The sequence below is a fragment of the Triturus cristatus genome, chromosome 6 (genome assembly GCF_964204655.1).
Source record: "Triturus cristatus chromosome 6, aTriCri1.1, whole genome shotgun sequence".
Classification (NCBI taxonomy): domain Eukaryota; kingdom Metazoa; phylum Chordata; class Amphibia; order Caudata; family Salamandridae; genus Triturus; species Triturus cristatus.
In genome coordinates, this window is record NC_140589.1 from 411,394,106 (window position 1) to 411,420,664 (window position 26,559).

General features: G+C 44.5%; 1 protein-coding gene across 1 annotated transcript in view; it reads right to left on the minus strand.

Moving 5' to 3' along the window:
• The window catches only part of CSMD1 (CUB and Sushi multiple domains 1), a 2,626,220-nt gene that overhangs the window by 1,488,888 nt on the left and 1,110,773 nt on the right, over positions 1-26,559 (minus strand). Inside the window, exon 20 of the mRNA XM_085610820.1 lies at positions 18,560-18,762. Within this exon, the coding sequence (XP_085466946.1) occupies positions 18,560-18,762 (203 nt within the window). The remainder of the gene's footprint in view (positions 1-18,559; positions 18,763-26,559) is intronic.

Consider the following 26,559-nt stretch of genomic DNA (forward strand, 5'->3'; position numbering starts at 1 on the left):
AATTCAGCATAATGTACTTTGATGTTCATGGATCTCTCTCAGGCACCAACCTATGAAGAATATCTTACAGAGAAGGTAAGAATGTCAAACACCTCCCAGTAAGAGTGCTGACAATCATGTAAACTCCAAGGAATAAGTGTAAAAAAAGTAATAAAAATAATTGAAAACATTTTTAGAGAGTTGATCAGAATTACACCAGAATACTTCATGGCCATTTTATCTCTCTCAGTATTTTATCAATTAAGTCTATGGTTTTGTCCAGTAATGTATTAGTATAGTGGCACTCTAAATGATAAGTTCTAAATATTGCTATCACTTACTTACTAGAAAAACATATGGAAGCCTTAGGATGGATGACACTTTTTTAAATATAGGTTTTTTGTGTTGTATGCTGAAAAAGGTTTTTAGATGCATTGCAGGTATACTTAGATGCTACCTTTAGACTCTACATGAGACCAGGGACCCCCCCAGATCAACAGAGTGGCACTACAGTGTTTGGTCCACACTCACATTGGCCACCAATAAGGTGTTGGGGGATTTATAAGTCATTGTCCATGAACTAATATTGGGCCATTATTGTGTGGCTCATACAGGGGGCAGAAAGGAATATATGACGTTACATCACAGTGTTTACACCGCAATGCCTTTACAACGCAGGCATTACAACTCAAGTCATTACAACGACTTGCGCTGGAGGGCGCTGGATTTAGGAATAGTATGATTTGCTATTCCAACTTCAGTCTACATACAGTAGGGAAGGTGTTGGAATAGTAAATCATACTATTCCTTAGGTTCCATCCAGCGCAAGTCATTGGAATGACGTGCGTTGTAATACCCGCGTTGTAAAGGTATTGCGGTGTTAACACCCCGATGTAAACAATGTTTCCTGGCAGAAAGATATGAGCCCGTATGAGAAAAACTGGGGGTTAAGCAATATGGGGGTTTCCAATTAATACACTCTTAATGCATTTTTGAGAGGGACTACTTGTAATATGCCATTTTGTTAGTTATGTATAGACACTTAATAAGGCCCGACTAAAAGGGATCATTTTTTATATGCAAATGGGTGCAAACTCAGAAGATAACCAAAAAGAGAGGATAGGACTATTTCTTATCACTTCTAAATATTTAAAGATTGAGTGCTAACTTGTTTTGTTTCCGCTTACTCCTTGGAGTTTACATAACACTTATTTGTGGAACATGAGAAAATCCCTCCAGACCTACTGTGTGTTAGCTTAACAACCCCTCTGAGTGAAACATATTATTTTTATAATGTGTATTGCAGACCCTCTGGGACCAATGGGGAACCTGTTGTTTTAGACCAGTTAAGCACACTCAGCCTTACAGCCACCTAATGGTAGGAAAAACATGGGGGGATGATTTCAACTGCCAATTTGATCATTGAGCTCTGAATTCACTACACTATAGGCAGATGAGGATACTTTTGGTCAATTCAAGCCCTTGAGAATCCATCTATTAAAAAGTGGTCCTCAGCAGCAATTAAAATTAACTCATTCACTCTAAACCGGAGGCTTATAGGCTGTACTGGCAGATCAAATTCTGATGGGACTGGGTTTCATACATTCAATTGCACACATTCCACCAGTCTAAATGATTACATATTTTGGGACCTCAACTTATGGCCATACCCGGAGGACATGTTAGTGATGCCCCGCCAGGTTAGTGATCACAATTCCCCGCCTCTAAGCTCAATCTAAATGTCAAAGGTAGATCTATTACTGTGGGTGAGCCTGTGCATGGAAGATTGAAAATCACTAGTAGGAAACATAGGGATAAATGCTGTAGCCAGATTTTAAGTTTGGTGGCAGATGGTTTGGAGGAGAGGCTAGCATCCCTGTTTGCGAAACGAAACCAGTAAGATTAGCAAGGGCTTTTTCTGAGATTCATATAGGGCTGTTTGGAAAACTGAGAAACCTCTATTTTGTTGAGTCAGGCAGATCCTTGAGAGTAAGCATCCACTGTCCTGGTATAGTAAATCTTGCAGGAATGCTAAGACCACATTGGTCAAAGCAATAAAAATAGGACCCTGATCCAGGCAGCAAGGGGCATTTATAAAAAGGGCTCTCTCTGCTGCCAAAAGGAATGAGAGCAAGGAAGGTGGGAGAACCTTTTAACTGCAGCCAAATGTAAAAACCACCAGACATTCTGTAACTTAGTATCCTCTGTTGGCAGGGAAGGGGTTAGGTCAACAGAAGCCAATATCTCAGCCAGTGATGGGTGGCTCATTCCTCAAGTCTATAGTGCAGAAAGGAGAACTGACCTCAGAGGATGCTAACCACTCAAGCCCAGGGATTTGGGGCCAAAAAACTCAGGTCATAAGTGAGGTGGAGGATAACATTGTACCGCTTGCCCTAGGGGGTGTATTGATCAGTCAGGGAATCTTAGCTCATGAAATGTGTTTACCCATTCAGAGTATTGTACCTAACAAAGTACCCGGCCTAAACAATATCCATGGTGACGTATTTCGGAGGGAGGCAGATATTTGGAGTGCCTTCTTCGTACAGCTATTCACAGCTTTCCTGAAAGAGGCTCCCCTGCCCCCAAAGCGGGCAGGGGCTGAAATAATTGCTATATATAAGAAGGGTCCTCATGAATCACCAGCCAACTATAGACCCATAAGTCTTATCAACACCTCTCAAAAGTTGCTCTGTAGGGTCATACATAGCACACTTCAGGAGTGGATGGTAGAAAAAGACATTATGTCTCCTCTAGAGGCTGGTTTTAGGGAAGGAACAAGCACAATCAATCAGGTGTTCCGGCTCCTGATGCTATATTGGAAGTTGGTCACCCTGGTGGGTGTACATCTCTATGTTGCATTTATGGACTTTGACCTAGTGCCTAGGCTGACTTTGTGGTGGGTACTGAAGGAGCTGGGGATTTATAGTTATCTACTTTTTGTTTTTACATAGTTATATATAGCGCAAACTTGACCCCAAGGTATTGGGTATCAGAGCATTTCACACAAGCACCATTTGTGTTACATGAGGACACATTCTTTTTTTGTTAGGCACCGGGAGATTAAGTGATTTACCCAGAATCACAGGATGTTGCACGTCCTTGCCGGGACTTGAACCAGGTTCCCCAGATTTGACGTCGACCAGCATAGACGTTAGGCCAACTCCTCTCCCCTCTACTTGATATCATAGTGAGGCTGCACAAAAACATCTGTGTGCAGGTTAGGTGCGGTCACGCTAGTGAGTTGACTGAGCCATTCCCTGTAATTAGGGGTGTTAGGCAGGGGTGCCAACGATACCCTTTTATTGTCAAAATCACCTATGGGTCTTCTAAAATTCTTGGACCGCATTGAACACTTTTGTAAGGGGCGGGGCCTTCAAATTAACATGGGCAAAACCAAGTATATGATTTTAAACCCAGGTTCTTCGACTAGGGCAAATTCGACACTCGCAGCAACCCCACTTGAAAGGGTAAACACCTTCACGTACCTGGGTATTACACTAACTGAGCACCTGTGGTGGCAGGCATACATTATGCAGTGCAATCTATAGCTGGAGCAAGTCACAGGAGGCATATCGAAAATGGTCCACACCTCACAGCTCCGACCTGCTCAGCTGGCCCTACAGGTTTGCCAACTGCAAAGCCTTGGGGACAACATCCTATGCTGCCAAGCTGTAGGGACATCTGGATGCATCTACACTAGACAAATAGAAAATAGGTTCATTCACCAGCTAGTAGGCATACCCATTACCAACCCCCTGCTCCCCCTAAGACTTGATTGTGGGTTGAGAGCACTGTCAGATAGAATTGTTTTACACCCTGTTCTTTATTGGAGGAGAATCAGGGCTATCCCTGAGCTCCACCCATATCAGGCGGGTCTTGTGAGCGCCTGCAAAATACCCTGGGTCACGTATGTTAAAGCCACCTTGGGGCGATTGGATTTCCAACTTTGTGTCCCACCCCGCAGAGGTTTGGGAGAGATATAACAGTAACATTAAACTTGCCTACTTGCAGTACAAATACTCCACATCAAATTCCCAGGCAAGTCAATGTACTCTGACAGATGCATTCCTTACAGTCAAGATTTCTATGGCAAGACTTTATGGATGAGAATAAACTCCCCCCTCCCCCATAGCTAGGCGTTTGTTTCTGCAATTCTGATATGGGACCTTACCTATCCATTCATTTACTGCTAGCTTGGCTAAGGTACCCAGGGACGAAAACGGGCAGTGCCCAGCCTGATGATTCCTAAGGAAACTATAGAAAAATGTTTTGTTCTTCTGTCCAGCTTATGAGACCAGCAAGCATTGTTGGATACTACGGCTTTGCAGGAATTTGGGCACCAGAGAGTACAAAGTTTCCCTCAAGATCCTAATTACTGATCTCAACAAGCTTTTGATTTTTGCACTTACTCATTATCTGATGGTCATGTGGAGAGCTAGGGCTAAAATATACGCACCTTCTAATATGCAACTTACGGTGATGCAAAGATGTGAAATACAGTGTAACTTTAAGCCTGACACTGTCTATTGCTAACAGCGGCATATAAGATTTTTGTTACCAGGTTGTAATATGGCATGGTATGGTATTTTTATCTGTCTATTTAGTGTCTTTTAATTATTTATATTGTAATGTGTTTTAATTTATTTTTTATGTGCTTGTATGGCTCATAGCAGAAATAAAGTTTAAACTGACTGACATGAGAAAATCATCTGCCATGGGGAGAGTGAAGAATGCATACAAGGCCAGAATATTGCACCGCAAGTAAACAGCGATGTAACTGTGCACAAATTCTTACTCAGGCAGTGCAACAGTCCCGAAGTGACTGACTACTCCGTGGAGAAGCCACAATTATTTGTTTTCCGTAACCACTAATAAAGAAGCACATGCAACAGGAAGCAAACACTTCTGCAACATATTTCATTCTCCTTAGTAGTTGGTACAGATACTTACTCTTAATCACTTTCTTTCCTCAGACATTTCTACTTCATTGTAGGATTTGAGTTTGCAGATACTTACTCTTAATCACTTTTTTTCCCAGACTGTTCAGTCACATGGACTTCACATTATTCTTTCAAATATTCTTTCACTATTGGTTATTCATTTAGAAACATTAGGGTGATATGGTACTCTGTAGTATGTGCAAGAACCTGTCTTTTGTGGACACTGCTAACAATTGTTACAGAGATAAACATATTCAGAGCTATCCACAGGAGAAACACACAGAACTTGTTTTGTTTTTTTATACTCTGGCTTGTGGCAGGTCATTACACTCAATTCTTCCAAAAGAAATCTCTGTGATACAGTTGGTACTGCCCAAAGGTTTAAAAAAAAGAAATCTGAGTGTTCATTCTTTACGTTCACTACACTGTGCTCAAAGATATTGAAAACTAGAAAAACAAGTTTACAACAGCATTCAGTGTGCCAACACAAACCAAATTGGCAAAGTATTGTTTCTTGGATCTGGCCCACTGTGCATGATCACCCGCAAATGTTTTGCCTTTTTCCCTCCATTTTTCTGCTCCTAAATTTATTTTTCAGTACTGTGAGGCCTACCACTTCCATAGGATATCATTGGGGATTCCATATTACATTTAATAAGCCGTCATTTCCAATTGGGAGCTGGTCGCTATACCATGTTTGGTGTCTATGAAATTGTAATAAGCCCTCTTAAATGGTAAATTTGGATTTTTCATTCAATTTTGAAAATGTCACTTTTTTTTAAAGTTGGCATTTTTCTGTCCTTATCCTGGGCCTGTATCTTGTCTTGGGTCACATGACTGGGTGTAGCTGAAAGTCAGATTTTGTGAATTTGCTCCAAGACTGTCTGCATAGGCCATCTGCTGGCAGCATGGGGGCGGAGCTGAATATTGCCCCACTGCAACTAAATAGTTTGTGCTCTGCCTTCCCACAAATGTCCTAATAGCCCTACATTGTCACTACAGCCAGCTATGAGCCAGAGCAGGAGAGGCAGGCTAGTCCATACTCTTGAAAGCCACTGTGTAGAAAATTCTCCCACAGAACAAGGACACCAGGGCATGAAAAAGGGAACCTCAGACACCAACTCTTCAGTGCATTTTTGGGCCTGCGAATACTTTTCTATGAAGGAGGGCTGCCATGCTGCCACAAAGACTGCTACTCTACTGGACTACTGCTCTAAAGGAATTGCTGCCTTCTTGCCTGAGTGAGAAGGACTGTACCTGCATCTCTTGAACCCGGAACCCAAAGTGACTGCAAGGGCTAGTTGGCTGGCCTCCTGCTCTAAAGCCTCAAGGATACAAAAGGCTTACAACAACCTTGCACCTGTACCTGGACTCTGCCACATGTGAGTCTACCCTGTCAAGTGGAGCCACCCCAGTCCTGGACTCTTGGAAATTGACTTAAGGTGCTCTGTCAGCCTTTGTGGATCCAGCAGATTTGGTGCATCTCCTCTGCTATGCGGGGTAACTCCAAACAGACCTGATGCATTGCCACTGCTGTGTGGATTGGACCTGCATCACCACCGTAACCTGCAATGCCTTCAGAACCCGCCACTGCAGGCTCCCGCATCCTTCGACGACGAGTTCCAAATCACAGCCACACAGCTCTACGGAATGGACGCATGTCACATCCTCGAAGCCGGACTTTACATCAAAAGTATGTTGACAGGATCCTTCATGACAATGCAGGCCCTTGCAATGCAGCATCGCCACATCTTCGAACCGACAAATCACTTCAGCTGCACAAAACATCTTTGACATGAATCCTTGCAACACTCGGCAAACCAGGATTTAAGGTACTTTGTTCAGCAGGTCTAACTGGGTCCCTGTAACCGGCGCATGCTTCATTTCCGTCGGCCTGAACTTATGACTTTGTCCCGGTCCGGCACGACCAGATATCTACAGTTGCTGCGTAGTGCTTTTTGGAGCTTTTTTAGCTTAAATTATTAAAATTGCATTGCTCCGGTTCCACTAATAGGATTTTTGTCATTTTAGTCTTGTTTTATTTTTTAAAACCAGTTCTATTTTGGTGTCTGAGACTTTGTCTGTGTTGTTGTCACTTTATTATGTTTGAAGTAATGCACAAATACTTTATACCTTGCCTCTAAGTTAAAGCCTGACTGCTACGTGCCAAGCTACCAGATGGTTGAGCACATGTTAATTTAGGGTTGACCAGTGGCTCACCCTGATAAGGAATGTGGTCGCTTCTTAACCAGGACACACACCCTAGTTGATCAATAACCCAATTTCTTCCACTACCCTACTATCAAGGTAAGCCTCACCCCTGTAATTTTCTCCACTCCCCTGTCAATTCCCAATCCGATTTCCAACTTTTCTGTGCATATGGATGTAAAACACATATTGTGTGCACTGTTCGATTTTTATGTAGTTAATTCAAGCCTTAAACATATATGCATAATGACAAAAGTTATGTTAAGTGGTGAATACAGTGCCGCTTTACCATAGAGTCCATTCTGATATGAAGCAGATTGCAGTAAGTGTAAGGCTGCAGGTGAAACCAAGAATGGTTACTATCTGCTGTTACACAAGTCTCAAGCAAGAAGATGCATGATAGGTGTTCTTGAGCAAGGCTGGCAGTAAATGACGGAACTGGACCATGCCACCACATATTCTCTTCAAAAGCTTGTTAATGCTTTCAGAATGACACAGAGACTGGGTCTGACATATTGGCTTCGTCTTTGTCTCAGGTAAATGTAACTGTGCTGCCTGGTATTTTGGATACGGTTTCATTTAAATGATCAGTGATTGAATGACCTTTCTACAACTAGCTAGTGATTTACTAAGCATAAAAAACGATTACATTTTGTGTAGGTGTTCTGGGATTATTGTGTGCTTTGTGTGGGACGAGAAAAAGTGACAGATCATAGCTCTAAGTTAATGGAGTAGAACATCTCACAGGCAATACATTTAAAAAGTGGTTGCCATGGTTTCAGTCTCTTCTTTGTTTTATTTTGTTCCTGCTACTGAGCTTTGCGAAGCCTGGATCCAATCCAGATAAAGACATATTAATCAAAAATATAACTTTTTCATCTAAGCATTGCTCCTTTTTTCTTTCGTTCGTTTTTATTAGCAAATTCTACTTCAATGTGGCAAGGATTATCATATTGTACCAGAACAGTTTGCTCATTGTCACTTATTCTGCTGCATGATCACCATGCGTGCGCATTATTCAGAAGAGTTTTGGTTTGAAATATCTCAGCGATGATTCTTATTCATCTAAACTCGGTTGCAGGTGCTGCAGCTCTTTAGCTATCCTTAGAGCAGCACAAGCAGTGGCACCGGGGCCCAGGGGTGTCAGGGGCCCACTGTCAATCAATTCCGTATATATTTTTCTGTCACCCACGGGGGCCAATTTAACTTGGATATCTATGGAATCCAGCTTTTATAATAACCCATATTTGTTAAGTGCAAACATATCGCCCCTTGAGGTTTCAAGGCGCTGGAGACCGTCGGGGAGATTAAGCGAGCTATTGCCCAGAATCACATGGTGCTGAGCTGAGCTGCCGCCGGGGAACCGTGTGCCTCGTGCTCCAAAGTCTGCTTCTCTGGCCCGCCACACCTCTCCCCAAGTCGTTCCGCCTTTCTTGACTTTTAATGGGCCCTATTTTTGCTGTTATTAGGACAGTGCACTATGACACTGCAAAACATTAAAGCACTAACTCCTGAGTATGCATCCGTTTAGCCACTTTGGCCAATTCCGATTAATAGTAGAAACCATACTTCTTGGGCAATGTGAACAGCCTAGTCAGAAACTTCAATGTTAGAAGATTGTTTCATAAATCCCAAAGCAGGATACAGTTAATAGATGAAGAAAAGGATTCTTGCAGCAAATTCAGGGACCCAATAGGTCGAAATAGGACAACTAAAAGGGGAATTGTTGAGAAGAAATATAGGACGTTTGTAGTCTAATAATCGCTAAATGTCAAATACATTAAATTGGATTTTATTGTGCACAATGCCGCGCCTTGCAACATTGTGATCCATCCTTTGCAGTATTGATCTCGTATTCAGATGGAATCTTAGAGACATCTTTTAAGATATGTAGACTTTGTCAAGAAAAACACTAATCGAGGTGAAATATGAACATTGATACTTGCTTTCCAGGGATTATCAAGCCCTTTCATATGTACATGCCAAACAAAGAACTGCATTAGTGCTGTGGGACGTACAATGAGTCTACCGCAAACAGACCTCAATGTCTGAGAGTGCATCACAAAGTTATGAATGGCTAAAACCCTAAACGAGTGTTAAATCATAAGAAATTAAAGCATCACGGATTCTTACTCAGATATGCTCATTGTTTTTGATAGGGCCGTTAGTTGACAAGCCAGTTTATAATCTGCAATTTGAAAGTGTTTATCCCATGGAGCAAGGGTCACTTCTGTACAGCAAGCTTCATTTTCTCTCTTTTTATGCATGATTAAACGGCAATTAAATGTTAATGAAAAATGTTAGGCTGATTACAATTAACATAATCGCACTAGTCAGTTCATGTCCTCGTGTTATACATGCTGTGCTCAGCTACCAAGACAATGGGCCGGTAATGGGGTCTAAAAGTCGCAATGCTGCAGCATTTACATGCATGGAGCTCCGCAGTCAAGTCAATGACAACTACAAAGGGCATTAGCTTTGAAAATATGATTTTCAAAGGAGAAGCAAAGTACAGAGAATGTGCACGACAAGTCAGGCCCAAGGTCCAAAAAATGTGCTCTTTAAGGATCATTCTTTTGAAAATGCTCTATCAGTAAATTTAAAAAGATTCTCCGTGGTGGGAAAAAAGCATCAAAGTTTTCAAACAACAAACATTTAAGATGACTTTGTATTGTCATCTTCTCCTGCCGCCTTTTAGATTTGGCCACCATGAGTTTCTTAATGTTGTTGTCTTTCTGTCGTTAACAGCTTGCCATTTGTCTTATCCTTTCTTTCCTCTTCCTTGTCTTGGTCCCCGGACATATTTCAGTGCTCTTCATTGAAGACACCTGTCATCATTTTTACTTGGCTGCTTTCCGTGTGTGCCAGGAGTTTGAATTCGTTTTTTTTATTTATTTATTTTGGAATTTGTTTCTATTGATGTTTTATACTTTAGCAAATACAGCATTACAATATATGCAAGTAACTCAAACAAACATAACAGCATAATCCTTAAGACATTCATTTGGGCATCCCATGGTCCCTCCTGCCCCTTTACTGTTGCTGGGTTTTCCTCCCCAAACATAGTTCCAGTTTTTGCCACAGAGATTCTCCAGACAGCTTTTCCAGAACCCTCTCTAGCATTCCTCCCCAGGTCACCAAGTCCTCCCCCACCTTGTCATCCCTTCGGGTAAGACTTATGTGTTGCTGCTCCACTAATGCCCAGCAAGTCTACTCAAAGGGGTTCATTGGCGTAGCCTTGGACACCTTCCAGTGTATTGCGATGTGCCTTCTGGCCAGCACCCATGCCAGCACTAACATTAGCATTTGCATTTGGAGGTGACCCCAACTTAGCACCACTACCAGGTTTGTGGATCCCTTGGAACCTGTTTTTGATTTGTAGGAAAAATGCCTTCTTGGTCTTGGGGTCCTGCAATTTTGCCACATCGAAGTGCTGTCATCCTAATGTTTAATGGTCTGTTTTTGCAAGCTTCAGCTTCTCAAGAGTGGTCATTAGATGGAGTTCACTGCAGACGTTCACTCCCCTTCTCACCCTGACATCTTCTAGTGAGCATCTCCAGGTTATCTTCAGGTGGTCAATCTGGTTTTTGTCTCTGTGACTGGATGATCACCAAGTTAGATTGTGAATATTTAACTTGGTGATTGGGGAATGAGAGTCCCTCCTATGACCATATAATTTGTGGAGCAAAAGCCTAACCGTCTTTCTCCATTGTTGTTCTTTGTGCCAAATTCTTCCTTATGCTTGGCTTTCTCATGGTTTGTGTTGTCATTTCCAACTTTAGCATTCAAGTCTCCCAATGCAATTTTCAGGTAGTAGTTTGGCATAGAGTCACACTCAGCTTTAATCAGCTGGTAGAATATGTTCTTAACTGTTTGCTGTGCCTCCTTTGTTTGAGTATAGCACTGGATAAAGAAGGTATTGATATTGGTCTTTTAATCTGGCTGCAATGAGTCTGCTGTTGATTATCTCCCACTTATTTAGTGATTTCTTGCTCCCTTGTTTAGGATGATGACTACTAGTCTCTCCAGTAGGTGGTTTTCATTTTGACAATTTCAGTCCACCTACTGTAGCTGACCCCCAGGTTGCGCAGGTTGTAGTGCCTCATTTCAGATATTACTTGAGCCAGCTTTCCTTTGTCATACATAGATTTTCATTTAGAGGCTTCACTCTAAATTAGTGCAAGCTCCAAATGGCACCCAAAAGGGGATTATAACCGAAGTGTAAATGTCACATGCAGTGGACTTTAACCAGAATTAAGTCGCTAGGTTAAACCTGCTGCAAATCGTGTGGAGAAATATTGCACATCCTGACTTTGTGCATCTTGTTAAAGATAATATGTGCTATTATTGCATATTTATTAATTCAGTGGTTCATAGTACGAAACGGGGTGAAAATTGCTGTATGTACTGATTGCTGAAAGTATTTCCTGGGCATGGAATTTGCACGTTCAATTGCAAGCAGCTGCTAATGATGGTTGTAAGAGACCTGGTTATTAATGGAAGGGATGTAAACCCAACTCAAGTAATAATCACAGTCCTTGTCAGGGTGAACCTGTAAAGTCACAAATTAACCTGAGCTCAACACATTGGTAGATATGGTACACAATAGACAGGCTAAACTTAGAGGTAAGGTGTAAAGAATGTATGCAGTACTCAAACCATAATAAAGTCAAAACACAGTACGTGAAAAATCTCATACCAATTTAGAAAATAGAGAATGTTTTAAGACACCAAAGTGTAAGAAGCCCAATCAGTAGTCATCTGGTTGCATGAGACTAGAACAAGGTTTAATGCTGACAGCGATGGAGCGTGGGTCAGGTACAAGGACCCGGTTCATCTCAATCAAAACAATAGCTTCACAAATAGAAACTTTATAGACATCAAAAATGTTCAGCAGTACCAAGCACAGTAAACAGGACTCAAGAGAAGGGACTCAACGTCGATGGATTCTGACATCAGCACTGAGTCTCAGTGAGGCCAAAGGCTTAGGCAGGAAGAGCTCTAAGCAGTAAATATTTGCACTCCAGGCATCTTCGGCATAAATCAGATCCCCTTTGATGTTGGTGCCGGTGAAGCTTTCTCCATTGGACTTAGCACAGGTCCGGAGCCCGCAAATCCGCAGCAGATCAAGGATGCAGGCTGAAGCTGAAGAAGGCACAGCATCAATGTATTTCCATGTCGAGAGAAGAACATAGCGGGAACTACAGCAAAGCCAGGCCCAGCAGCAATGCCCCCTCATCAAATTGGCTGAGCAGATTGGTCTCACTCTCCAATTGGTTCTCTAGGTAAAAGTTTGCAAATAGTTTTTAAGTCCCAAGTTTTAGGGTTAGGCAGGGATGATTACACTTTGACCACCGCCAAGGATCCAGGACTTTAGGGACAGCACTTAAGGGTTAAGAATCAAAGAGTCACTTCCGCTGCAGGGTCAAGGGGAGGTCCAGTTGGAATGGGAAAGCTGGAAATATAGGGAATATGCCCCTTGAAACTTGTTATGTTCCTGTAGCTCAAACAGGAGGACATTCATCTGACCCTTAGAGTCACTATGAGGGTCCATGGTACAAGGAAAGCAGGTTAGTCTTCCTAGGTCTTCACACAGCAGGGCAGCCCTTTTTGGAATCCTTCCCATGTCCAGCAGCATTATTTGGAGGGTACTGTGGGGGTGTCACCTTTATGCATGCACCAGTCCATGGGTGAGGGGTGACCCTATCCACATTTGCAGCACTTCCTGTGTGTTTTACTGTAAACTATCTTGCAGTTCCCCTCCTTCCCTAAACTGTGGTCATTCTAAACCTGTTCTGATGCACCTCCCCTGCCACAGGAATTTGTCCCAGCCTGACTAAAAGAACTACAGAGGGTCCAGGCCCAGATGGGAGTTACAAATGCGTTTTAAAGGGTAGGCCTCATTTCAAGTGATTGAGTACAGTCACAGGACATCTTGTCAAGCGAAGGACACCACTTCCTCACAACCAAGGCCCATTGCCCCTGTCCAGGAAATGATTCACACCTCTCTACGGGGGAAGTCATCAGCTGCCATGTGACTGAATTACTTACAGAAAAGGCCTTAGACTTTTAAGGCAGAAAAAAGTTAATAGTTAGATAGAGTTTCACTTCAACATTAATTTGGAATTTTCTAACTATAGCCCTTGAAATATTTATCTAGCTGCTACCAACCCGAAATTAGTATTATAGCATGGAATAATGTAATCCAGGGTTTTCATATGGGAGTTGGCAGCCTTGCTACTGTGAAAATATCAGTTAGGCCTTCACTGTAAACCTTTATCTGTCCTACTTGTAAAAAACATGCCTCCTGCCTTATGGGTAATAAGGCCTACTATAGAGGTGACTTAGATATTGAAAGGGAAGGTTTAGGACTGTCAAAACGGTTTATTTGGATGGGTCAAATTGACAGTTTTAACCTGCACTACAAGGCTACAATGGTAGGTCTGGAGTTGGTTTAGCACTGTCAGTGATTGAGTGGCACGAAGGGTGCAACAGCCCACTGTTGACATTTAACTAACAGGACCTGGTTAAACTTTATATCATGCTACGGACTTATAAGCAAGTTTCCTTGTAAAGCGCTCTGATACCCTCAAGGGTCTAGTTCGCGCTATATAAAACTCTCAAAATAAAACAAATAAATGTGCCAATTAGGTGTATACCAATTTTATCAGGTTTAAAAGTGACTACAAGCACTCTACCACTGAGAAAAGTGCACAGAGTTCTATGGCCAACAAAGACAGTCAAGGCAAAAATCTGTGGAAATAAAATGCAAACGATGTTCATTTCAACACCTCCAGTAAAACAAAATTGTAATTATTTACTTCAGCTTCTTTCTTCTGCTGTACTGTAAGTGCATCACGGCTAACTACGACAAATTGATTTTCTTCCCAAAGATTAGTAATGCTGCCAACAGCAACTTTGCAGTTATCCATGTCTTTAGGTTGTGTTTTATTTTGATTGTAATTGTAAATTGTTTTATGTAGCTCTCACTATGCATGATAAAGCATTAATATTAAAGTCAGTGGGCCCCAATCAGAAATGTTAGCAATGAGCGCACTGTAGATGGCTACCAAAATGTGCATAGATTTGAGACTGACTTGACTATCCAAAGAGTGTGCATGGATATCAGTGCACATCATTGATTTCTATTCGTGCTCTTCCAGTAAACCTATGACAGCACCATGAAATATGGGGTTCTCTGCCTCCCTTTACAGCAGAAAACATGTGCTTTTTTTTTTTTTTTAGGATTGGTTATACTTAGCCTTACTCTGTATCACACCACTGGGACCAAATAACCCCCGAGTGCATTAGGCAGTCCGATGCTGTCTGAAACTCCAGTCCAACTTTGGACCTATTTCGTTTTACTTACTGTTAGAAATGGGGTTTCTGGTTGGCTAGAGTATATACCTAAGCCAGGGACTCTAGTCAGGGCAAGTAAGTTACACACCAAAGATAACGTGTGTTCACTACCTGGAAGCTTGGCACAGAGCAGTCAGGCTTATTCCCAGAGGCAATGCGTAAAGTGTTAACGCAACACACTCACATCAGTGACACAATGAAAACAAAAGAGACTCCACACAGGGTTATAAAACTATTGAGGGAATATTGCTCATAAAACATAGACCAAAAACGACCTGAATCATAGATAATGTGCATATCATGCTAATACTGACATAGTACTAATCAACCTGAACAAAGTAAGTCCAAACATTGTATACATCATGAGTTTAGAACATGCAATGCAAGTTATGTTAGAGAAAAGTACCTGAGTCCCCATATACACCAATGGGCATACAGGGAATAGCGCACCTGTGCTCCTATTAAGCTTTCTATGGTCATCAATCACAAAACGCTGAGCACAGAAGCACCTGCTACAGTGAATACAGTAATCCTCTTGAGTGCCCAACATAATCACAGTATGCAAAGATAAAACAGTTTCTGCCGGCTTTGGTTATATCGGTTTACCAGCATAGGTGAAAATGTCCCTACGGGTCTCCTGGGCCCTATGCCAAGATGGGAGAGGTAGCCACCCACAAGTGCACAGGACAATTGATGGGGCCACATGGGTCTAGGCCTGGGCGGAGCTCACAGAGTTTCACTTTGCAAAATTCCACGGTGTTACAAAAAAACTCAGTGGAATTCCACGGAGTTCAGCAAGTGAATGGAGTATTGCTCGGCCACCCAAAATTCTATACGGTTAATGACTTAGTGTGAAGTACCACACAGCCGCATATTTCCAATGATACTTGTCCTCCCAAAAAAGCAGCTTAAATAAAAGAAAACAGGCAACAGCACAGTTGGTGTGAAACTAGATCCAGAGGAATACATGGGATGGTGGTAAAATGCAACACAAAAAAAGGGTAACAGTGAAAAAAGAGGCCATTCATGCCAGAAATTATAAGGGTTCTATGGGGACTCCCTCCCCCCGCACCCTGACTTAACCCACACTCACTCCTCACTCCTCAGCTCTCCGTAAGCAGCACAAAGCCACTCACAGCCAAAACGGGCTCTAGGGGAAAGCAAAGCTAGGTGCCCATCTTAGCCAGTATAGGGCACCATATATTGCCCTCACAAGCATCACATATTGCTCTGTATATTGCAAGAAGTCAGTTTGAAAAAATCTGACTTTTCATTGTGTGTCATATTCAGTGTACCAATCCCGTCCACCCCTATCAGTTCTTCTATTGACCACAAAACACCCATATTTCTGAATAAGAAGGCTAAAAACACTCTTCCAGGACATACCAATAGCTCGTTTCTGTCCACGGCTAACAATAATTAAAACAACAACCAGAAAAAGATTACCTAAGGAATGCCTCTACTACATACAGCATGCTAGGTGGATCTTTGGATAATAAGGCAATTTCCGAAATCTACAAATGCAAAAAAGGTAGCAGCTCCCATCAATTGAGAGCCAGCTTTCCTTGAAGCACAGCGTCCTTCCCCATACGCACCTGTAATCAGCTGACTGCCTGTGTCATGGTGGAAGCACCGACTTGCAGTCTTCCATGACCCACTCCCAGCATGATTAAAACACTGCACCCTCAGCTCAACAGTCAGCACACGAGCTGGGAGTGCATTGGAGGAGGGGTATCTAATAATAAATAAACCATTGCCTGCTCGCATTATGGTGTTACAACAATTAGACGAACATGCTCCTCATCACACCTGGCCGCCTCAACACAGCGGTGCAAAGTGGGCAGCTTTGTTCAATGGCTGGGTTGGAGTGGGACAGATTGGTTGTGAAGCCATAAGGCTGTATATGAAGTGTTGCAGGGTCAGCTCTTTGCGCGGACCCACCCTTCTTAAGGATATAAAACACCATACTTTGTGGGGTGAGTACACGTGAGGCTGGAAGAGCGGTCCAAACCTGTGCATCTCCATTTTAGGTGAGGTACTTTACCCGTCAATGTCAGTGTCTTCCTTCTGCATGGCACTGTAAATGCCTCAGTAACCTGCAGAGTGGCATGAGTGCCAGGAGCCGTGGACCATCCATGAGTATGGGTGTGTCTAAGGCAGAAACTGGGAATGAAGGGTGGCAGCGCAGAAGGCAGGTGTTGAGCAGGGTAATGAGTGGAGTGTAGAGGACAGGCTGGATGTGATGACAGCTGGTACTGTTAGAGGAAAGGTGTGCAACATGGAGCCCAGGAGACAGAGGACCGGACTTATTTAGTGCACTGGTAAACTGTGCTCCACCGGCGATTCATTTTTTTGCTGAACTCTGCACTCCAAACAGAGTTACAAAACTCAGTGAACTCCAGCGGCGGACCAGAGTTCATCTCCCACCCCTAGTCCCACTCCCATAAGACAGTAAGGAGTGTTGAAGATACTCATGACTAGACTGCGAAGCCAATTGGGCCCTAGGGGTCTCCCTGGGGCAATGACAAGAAGGAACTGCATCTGCTGGTAAAAGGCCTGTACTGTTACAAGTGGGAAGGGCCACAGTACCTCAGGAAAATAGATGGGCTGCCTGAGAAGGAGCGTGGATTGGTGGGGTCTCCTCTGTAGCCTCAGGACCTTTCTCGTAGGAGGCTTCAGGTTGGGCATGGAGTTTCTGTTGCTGTGTTCCCTTCCCTTAGGCAGAAGGAGGGGGTCATGATGGGTCACGCTGATCCGACTTGTCAGGTGGTGCTGGACATCACAAGCAGTTATATCAGCCTCATTTCAGTGCAGTGGTGGGCAGGGCAAGATGTATGCTGTCCTGGCAATGTTTCCAATACAGCAGGGTGGCAATTTGATTGGACCCGCTGGCTGCGATCAGGACTCTGTTGCATTTGTTCATGAAGTGCAGATCCTGTACTGTTCACAAAATTATATTAGCCTCAACTGCTAGTCAGACTGGAAATAAATATCTGCTGGGCCTTTGCAACGTCAGCTGAAGCCTGGAGTGGCTGTCAATGGCAAACATGAAGAGAGGATGGTAAACAGCGCTTACCACGTGCTATTGCAAAAAACCAAACAGGGAGCAATCAATCACAGCTCCTCTGCTGGGAATGCTGCTTTCAGACACCTAGGGAGTGGAGTCCAATTGCAGAGGTGCTTGGGGGCAATCCTTTATGGCCCTGAGAGTGAGGGAGAACAGGGGGCAAGCCAGCAATGCCCTGGGAGAACACTTGGTGGGGGTACTAAAGTAGCTTCAGGGATCAGCAGGCAGCAGGGCAACAAGCAGAAAAGCCGTCCAGTTGAGTCCTTTGAGTAGCACAGCAGACAGCACGGCAACAAGCAGGAAAGCAGACAAGATTAATCTTTTAAGCAGCACAGCAGTCCTTTGGCAATGTGCTGATGTACAGCCAGCAGAGGCTGGTCACAAATCCCTTGTAGTGTCTACAATTATGGGGCCAGAGCCCCTGTACTTATATTCAAAATGTCTTTGATGTAGGGGGAGCTTCAAATAAGACCTTATCAGTGCAGAACACCCATTTTTTAATCCAGTCCTGGCTCCAGACATCAGTAAGGGGTAAATCAGCCCTTTGTGTGAGTGCAGGACATATTATAAGGTAGACCCCTTTACAAGGGACTTAAATGCAAATTAATTGCAAAAGAGGTGTAAACCAATCATACCATGTTTAAAGGAGGGTGATTAGCAGTGGTAAAGTGCCCAGAGTGCTAAAGCGAGCACAAAGGGAGTCAGAAAAATAGGAGAAAGAAGGTAAAAGGCTTGGGGATAACTGTGAAAAAGGGCCAGGGCCAACACTTGCTAAGTAAAATTGAATAGTATCAGATGGTAGTAAACATATCAAGCGCTATTTTATTGTTTAAAATTATTTCCAGATTACTCTGACTTATAGAATATTACTGTTGTAAATATATTATTTTAATAAGGTAAAGGTATTATTCACTGTAGACAATAATTACAAGATGTTTAGGTCAACTTAAATATTACTTGTTGTACAGGAAGTTTATACAGATTCAGTAACCAGAATCATACTTACTTGAAAACTGAATTGAAAAACCAGATTTGCTGATGAAAAAATCACTGTCAAATTGCAGTGTTAAGGAGTTAAATGTACTATGAATATCATCGGGAAGTGCTGAACCACTCCATTCCTTCAGCTGAATGTTGCTGTCCATGGGGCCATCCCACACTTTTAGGATGTCATGAGAAACTTCAGTGTCGAAAACAATGAAGTGGAGGCTGAAAAAGAAGAGTTTTGTTTTACATATTGGTAGGTATTATTTGAACTATAATACATTCTTAGCATGTTCTCAAGACTAAGTTTATCTTAACTACGTGCATGAGTGTACACATTACTAAAGGTGGCTAAAATACACCTCTTTTAATTGAAATGCAATAGTGCAATTATTCAAGTCATTTGGTATTCTCACATTCTCAATGAGATTTTGGGCCTGATTTAGAACTCGGCAGACCGCTGTGATGGAGTAACTCAACCGCCAGTTTCTAAATCAGGTCCTTTGTCTAAATTGAAAGTGGTGTACATTGAAAACAAATATAGAAACTGTTAGAACTGGGGTTCTCTAGTTGGCTGAGGCAGCTACCTTAGTCCAAATAGGGACCCTTGCTTCTAATCAGGGAAAGGAGGCACCCTCTTTGATAACCCCTGCTCACCCTCTGGTAGCTTGGCACAAGCAGCCAGGCCTATCTTCAAGGCAATGTGTAAAGTATTTGCAACCACACTCCCAGTGACACAGTGATAACACCATAAATGGACACCACACTGATATGTGAAAATAGCGGTATCTTTATCAAGAAGAAAAATACGGTAAAACCAAACAATAAGAATCCAACATAAGCGTATTCGAAATATTTCACTTTGCTGGTTATTAGGCCAACAAACACTTGTAGGTTCTTGCGGTATTAAAGAGCAGTTCACGATGTTCAATTGCAGTCCTAATGTAATGCTATGCAGTTCGTAATGCAGTTCGTATCGTCAGACTAATGCAGTTCGTAATGCAAGAATAATGCAATCCTCAATGCAAGTAATCAGGCAGTTCGTAATGCAAGAATAATGCAATCCTCAATGCACGTAATCAGGCAGTTCCTAATGCAAGAATAATGCTATCCTCACTGCACGTAATCAGGCAGTTCGCAATGCAAGTATACCGCACTCCTTATTGCAAGTAATAAGACAGTTCGTAAAGCGAGAATAATTCAACCCTCAATGCACGTAATCAGGCACTTCATAATACAAGAATAATGCACTCCTTATTGCAAGTAAAAAGGCAGTTCGTATTGCAGGAATAATACCATGCCAATTGACACGATTAGCGTGGGCACCCCTGGACACCAACCACAGACAACAGTCTTGAACTTCCAAGGGCGGCCCCGGTACTGCCGGGCAGGTTGGGCCGCTCGAGGACTCAGCGCGTCTAACGCAATGCAACGGGAGAGAGATGGGAGCACTCTTGTACTCCTCATGCAGGCCTCCCCAGGCCACACACGCTTGCGGCTCCCGCCCGTAGTCCAAGCCTTACCTGGGGGATGCACTGCCTCACTCTCTCTCTCTACCCGCTTGTTGGACGTCCTGCTGGGCGCTCCCAATGATGACGCAGCTCCGATGCAAGGCGACGCTGTAGCCGGACAGGTTACGGCACTACCTTCTCCGTCGCTGACGATCTTGGGCAGATTCCTCTTGCGAACAATGATCACGATTACCTCAAGACTTCCTTAGCTTTATGAAATCCTTCAGTACATTGCGGCTCGGTCCCGCAGCGGCGATCTTGATCCGTAACCTCCGTTGCGATGACGGCTCGGGCCACAAACAGCTACACAGCAGCGTGGATGATGACTCACGCTGCCGGGGCACTGCAGTCACGTAGCACTTTCCAGCCAGCACCACGGACCCCACGGCAGTCTCAGGCTGCACACGCACAAAGTGTCGCTGAGACTTGGTTGGGTCTCAGGCCACACAGTCCCGGGGCAATGCTTACGAAGGTCTCAGGCTGCAAAAAGCACAAGCACACAGTGTCGCTGAGACACACTTGGAAACGTTTATGTTCCTGAGTTTCCACAACAGGGAGCTGGCTCTCCTCAGGCCCTTGGAGACAAGTTACTTCAGGTCACAGCACACAGCAAAGTAATTTCAAGCAGGGGGACACAGCACACTGCAAAGTCCCTTAGCCTCTCCTTAGTTAAATCAGCAAATTGCAGGCCAGCCCCAGAACACACAGCAAGAGTTAGTCCTTATCTTCAGTCTCTTCAGCTGTTCCTCCTTGGCAGAGGTTCGTCTTGACCACAAAGTAGTTTCAAGCCTTTTCAGTCTTGATCAGTCCAATGTTCAGGGTTTTCAGCTCTCATAGTTAAACCCCTAAAGTTCTTTGAAGTCTTTGTGTTAAGGGAGCACTGACCCCTGTGCAAACCAGTTCTGGGTGTCTCCCTGCCAGTGACACCTTCTTCGTTTGACAGTGGGGGTTTGGTTCCTCAATCACTCAGCAGGAGATGGAGCCATTCTTTTATGGCAGCAGCCTAGGCCTCTTCACATCCAAGAGGCTACTCCTCCCCACTATACTCCAGATGCCGGTCAGCCTGTTGCTGTCTTACCTACTCTTCCCCTAGGTAAAGACATTTCCCAGATCCTATCACATTCAAATCCAGACAGTCAATCCACAGCCAGGCAGGGACACAGAATTGTTAGAACAAAGAAACCAGCCACTTCTAAAAGTGTGGTTTCTAAACACACAATTTAAAAACCACCTTCACAAAAATATGTGTTATTAAATTGTGAGTTCAGGTGCACTAAACCTCTGCATCTTAAGCCAATGGGAAGATAGGCTAGAAACATATTGTACAGCCTTCCCCATTCTGTCCTATGGGCAAGATGGCCTTGCAACAGTCTTAGGACACGGTACACACCTCAGTACATGTCCTACCTTTCACAGACACTGCACCCTGCCCAGGGGGGTACCTTGGGCCTACCATAGAGGTGTCTGATTTGCATGGAAAGGAAAGGGTAAGGTCCGGCAAGTAGGTGTGCTTGTCAGGACAACATGGCAGTTAGCAAATTGCGCGCAGGCACATGCAGTGGTAGGCCTGAGTTCTCTCTTTAGGGCTACTTGTGTGGGTGGCACAATTAGTGCTGCAGGCTCACTAGTAGCATTTGCATTACCAGCCCTGGCACACATAGTGCACTTTACTAGGAACTTTACTAGTAAGGCAAACATACCAATTATGGACAACCAATTACCATAACACTTTATACATGGAGCACTTGCACTTTGACACTGATCAGCAGTGGCAAAGTGCCCAAAGCATCTAAGTCGGCAACATAATGTCAGAAAAAGGTCTAGGAGGAAGGCAAAAAAGTTCAAGGAACTTTAGCCACAAAGGGCTAAGTACAACGAAACCAAAATTTGGGGGCCAGCAGAAACCATGGAGGTCAGTAAGGGTGAAATATTGGCCCAATCACTTAGAGTACTAGCCTTCCTCATCACAGTTCTTGGCAATACAGTACACTAACATCATGAAAAAGTGAGTCTTGATTATCCCCATCTCTAAACGAAATTCCTTTAATACAACTCACAGCTTTTTAAAATGTACCCTCTTGCTGTATGTCCTGAAGAACCCATCCCCCCCACACACTTCATATATGCCAAAAACCAGCAATGACACAATAAGAAGGGGAGAACATTTGCATATGGCAGGGATAGCTATAAAACAAGAAAGGGTATGCAGTTCCTCAGTGGGTCACCATGGAGGTAAGTAGAGAGAGGTACCAAGTGAAAACCACTAGTGGGACAATGTAGTCTTCAAAGTGGTTGGGTAGGAGGGGAATGCCTCCTTTCGGAACTAAGGCCCTCACACACCCAGCCAGCTAGGTGTCATGCTTCATCATTGGGTCTGATCCTCGTCGGGTCGCTGCAATACCCGACGGGCACCCAATAAGGGGGTCTTTGGTGCCACTAACTCTGTGCATCGCAAGCCAACGACACGTGACTGTGGGCCCCTGCTGACCGCTGCCACCGGCCTACACTGCGGTCAAGTAGGTCACACATTTGGAACTGAGCCTTGATTTATTTATGGCAGAGTTTATATCATTGCACAGGCCTCATCGCAGACTGCATCCCCTTTCAGCTCTGCTGCCACTAACTCTGTGCCCCGAAATTCATGGACACTCTCTGGTTGAACTTTGGTGGCGTGTCCGTACCCAGTTCCACAAACTATCGAAGTGTGTCTGTGTGGTCATTATGTATGCATGAGGGCACCAGGCCCTACCACATAACATTGTGCTGTGTACAGCGGACGCCACCATGTCACCTCAGGCAGTGGGGTAGACCTTGGACATGTAGCTATGTCGTACTCCCTGTAAGCGTAAGCAGAGTGGACTGACTTACAAAAGTCCAGTGTAGGGGTGTGGTTAATCAACCTGGGGCTCTGGGGGTTGTTAAGTTTTGGCCTTGCCAAGGAAGTAACTAAAGCGTGTGTCTCTGTTGTAGTGTCGGCGTCACCCATCCCACAATGGACAATGTTGCAATGTGGCATTCCCCCGGAGTACGGGCTCGGCAGAAGGGGTAAATGAGGGAGCGCAAGCCCGCTCTGGGTCCGGGATCATACATGCCAACCGTTGTGTGTGTCGCTATTACCTAAGCATAAGCCAAAGGTCTACCCTCAACCGCATCGCGAGTTCAGCCAGCCATGAACTCTACATCTGTGTCCGCCCTGTCCTTACCATAGGCCTACACACACGTTGCCACCCAACTTCAATGCATAACATTACAGTATCATTGTCAGGCGTGTGGACATGAGCAGACAGGCATGCCAATGGTGTGCTGTAGGAGTGCAAGTGATGCAACCACGCTGCCCACACTAGTAAATAGGCTCGGGGGGGAGGAGCAGCAGTGAGGCTATGTAATACACATTGATGCCACTCATTTGCTACAAGCAGTACATGTCAAACAGGAATCACTAAGTCACACATATCACACACCAATAAACCAGTGAGCCTGCCAATAAATGCACAACTGACTAGTGACTCATGTCTCTCTGCACATGTGACCAAGGATATGCACTCTGCCCTTGGATGATGACACCCCTCCAAGCCCTGAACACACAGGCCCAGAGGCAGTACAATGCGGCCCACAAACGCACCATGGGCATAGTGGAATGCACATTTGGCATGTTGAAGTCATGTTTCAGGTGCCTGGACATCACAGGTGGAAGGCTCCTGTACAGCCCAGACATCATGTGCAAGATGATCGTTGCATGTTGTGTGTTGCACAACATATGTGTATGCACAAGTGCCAGATGCACCGGACAATGATGAGGAAGATGAGGCATGTGGACCACACCCCACTGCAGCTGCAGCAGGAATAGCCCGCAGGACCACCATCATTGACAATTTCTTCACATGAGCACGTCACATTGTCACAGTCCTTAGCAATCATGGGACAGTACAGAATGACCACAGGCACAGCATGTGCAAATAAAGTCATTCAAACACACATTCCCTGAGTCCATGTCAATCCTCTGTACAAGCACATCACTCTGACAAGTGTAAGTGCAACATGTAGTGCTAACAATCTCACAAATTGAAAATAGATGGTGGGTGTGTCACCTCTGTACAGAGAGGCTGTTTGGGGTATTCGAAATGCCATTTCTGTGTGTCAAAGATAGTACGGAATCCCACTCATCAGCTTCTCACATGTGTCCTAATTCATTACATATAGGCTGTTATTTGTGACCTACAATTGACAACAGGGCTTCTTTTAGGGTCAGATATGTACCACCATGATGCAGGGATGCACCCTGTGACTCAAGTCTCACAACATGAGCAACATGGACGTAAGGGGTAATCACTGCCCCTACATTTTTCCATGCTTTCATACTTGATTAATCATGGACATGACACATCTGTGTGTATTGGAATGTATTATTCATGTTCAGTGCAGTGTTGAAGCTGTCTTAGTACTGGGCCATGCAGACAACACTTTACAATGTTGCCCCATGGAGGGCCAGCCAGAGTCCTTTAGGAAATGACAAGTTACTCGGAAGGGAAAGAGTCCAGTCTGCAGGCTGATTGCTGTGTCATTGTTTTGCAAACAATATATAGCAGTCCATGTCGAGGTGCAAGGTTAGTGTCGCTGAGTGTATCGGGGGACAGTGGAAGGTGTTTTTCCAGGGCATGATGCAAAGGACAGAACCAAGCAGAAAGAAGCCATATGGCGGAGATGAATAATACTGCATCCTACTTACCACTAAGGCAGATGCATCCTCATCTTCGGCCTCTGACGTTTCATGTGCCTCACATGTGGGTGGTGGTGTTTGGTCTGCAGCACTGTGTGACACTGACACATTAGGGGCTGGAGATGTGGATGTAGAAGTAGCAGCAGCATTCATCTACGCAATGTCTTGTGTCATCACTCCCATGAGGAGGATCTGCAGGGCATGGAAGATCCCATCTACATTTTCTCGTGTGCAGCCGTGGTAGCCATTCTTTGCGCCTGCATCCGCTCCACGTTCTTCAAGACCCTACTTATGTTTCCCAAATCACGGATGACATCGCTGTAGCCACTCTGACTGGACAGTTGTTGTTGTCTCTGAGTCACGACTCCAGCGATGCCAGCCATGGATTGTTGGAGGGCATGGGGCAGACTATGGGTGTCCTTTAGGGAGAGTAAGTGGTCCCTAGTGGGACTTAGACACCCACATATGGCATCTAGTTTGGCTGCCATGAGTTCGAACCCCACCCGCACCTGTTCAGCCAGCTCCTTCTAGGCAGTCTAACATACAGCGTTGGAACGCCATGTGTTCTTTGGTGAGGTGCTGGGAGCCAGACGTGGTGGTGGGTGCTTCCTGCTGTGTAGTGTGTGCAGGGGGTGGGCTCACCTCAATGGTGCTGGGCTGACCTGCTACTGGAGGTGGGGTGCAGAGAGTGTCCATGAACCTTTGGAGTTCGTCTAGGTTGATGTCCAGGGGGTCATATCCCTCATCACTGATGTGATGTAGGGTCTGCTCTGCAGAAGGTGTTGATTGTCCCTCTGCAGTGTAAAGGGGAGATGCAGTTTCACAGTGTGCTCCATTTATGTTGACGCATTGGCAAAGTTTACATACAGACTGCATGACAATGTACATTGTGACTGTTTGTGGGGAGATGCCTATATGATGCGGGACAGTGGACATTTGTACTACATCAGGGATGTGAGGTTGTACTTGTACCTTGTCATCTCACAGCTTCCTGATGGGATTGGCCATTTTGGACACACATGCGGCACCAGTTGTGTCCTGTGTTCTGTTGTGAAAGTGTTGCAGTTTGTACCACATTGTTGTCAATGTTGAGGTGCTCTTATTCTTATGTGTGTGTGCTGCTTTGTGGGTAAGTCACCCCTGCAGCTCAGATTTGGCAGCCCCTTATCCCTTTCAGGCGATGTGCCTTTGACTTCTGTGCTTCTACAGTGCTGAGATGTAGCGGACTTGGGTGAATTGGGCTCTTGGTTGAGTTGTGACTCTTGGGCATGGTTTGTCTGCAGATGTGTTGTTGACGTCAGGGGTTGTTTGTGCACGTGGATGTGTCAGAGTGTGACCTGCTGCTTTCTGGATGTAGTCCACACTCAGCCACATCAGTGTCGTGGCGTGCACAATGTCATGATGATTGGACTACATCCATGCTAATCATCATGTAGTGTCACTTGCATTGTCAGTGTGGCTCACAAAAACGCATCTTTGCTGGGTTTCGCACGTGTGCATGTGTTGGTGGTGAGATTGGTGATGTGTGGTGTGAGACCCCTTTGAAGACATGGGGTATTGGGACCTACTTAGTGTTTAGATGTGTGCTGCAGTGTGCCACAGGGATCAGCGACATGATCCAGAGTCATTGTGGGTGTGCAGTGTGCTCTACTTTAAGTGCATGTGCGCCGTTGTGCTGATCTACCCCCCTTCCCCCAGTCCCTGGTCGGTACTCACCCTGCTGATGTTGTGTCAGGTCATGTTGAGCAGTGTCCAGATCCCCAACTCCTGGCACTGTATCCCGACTGATGACTG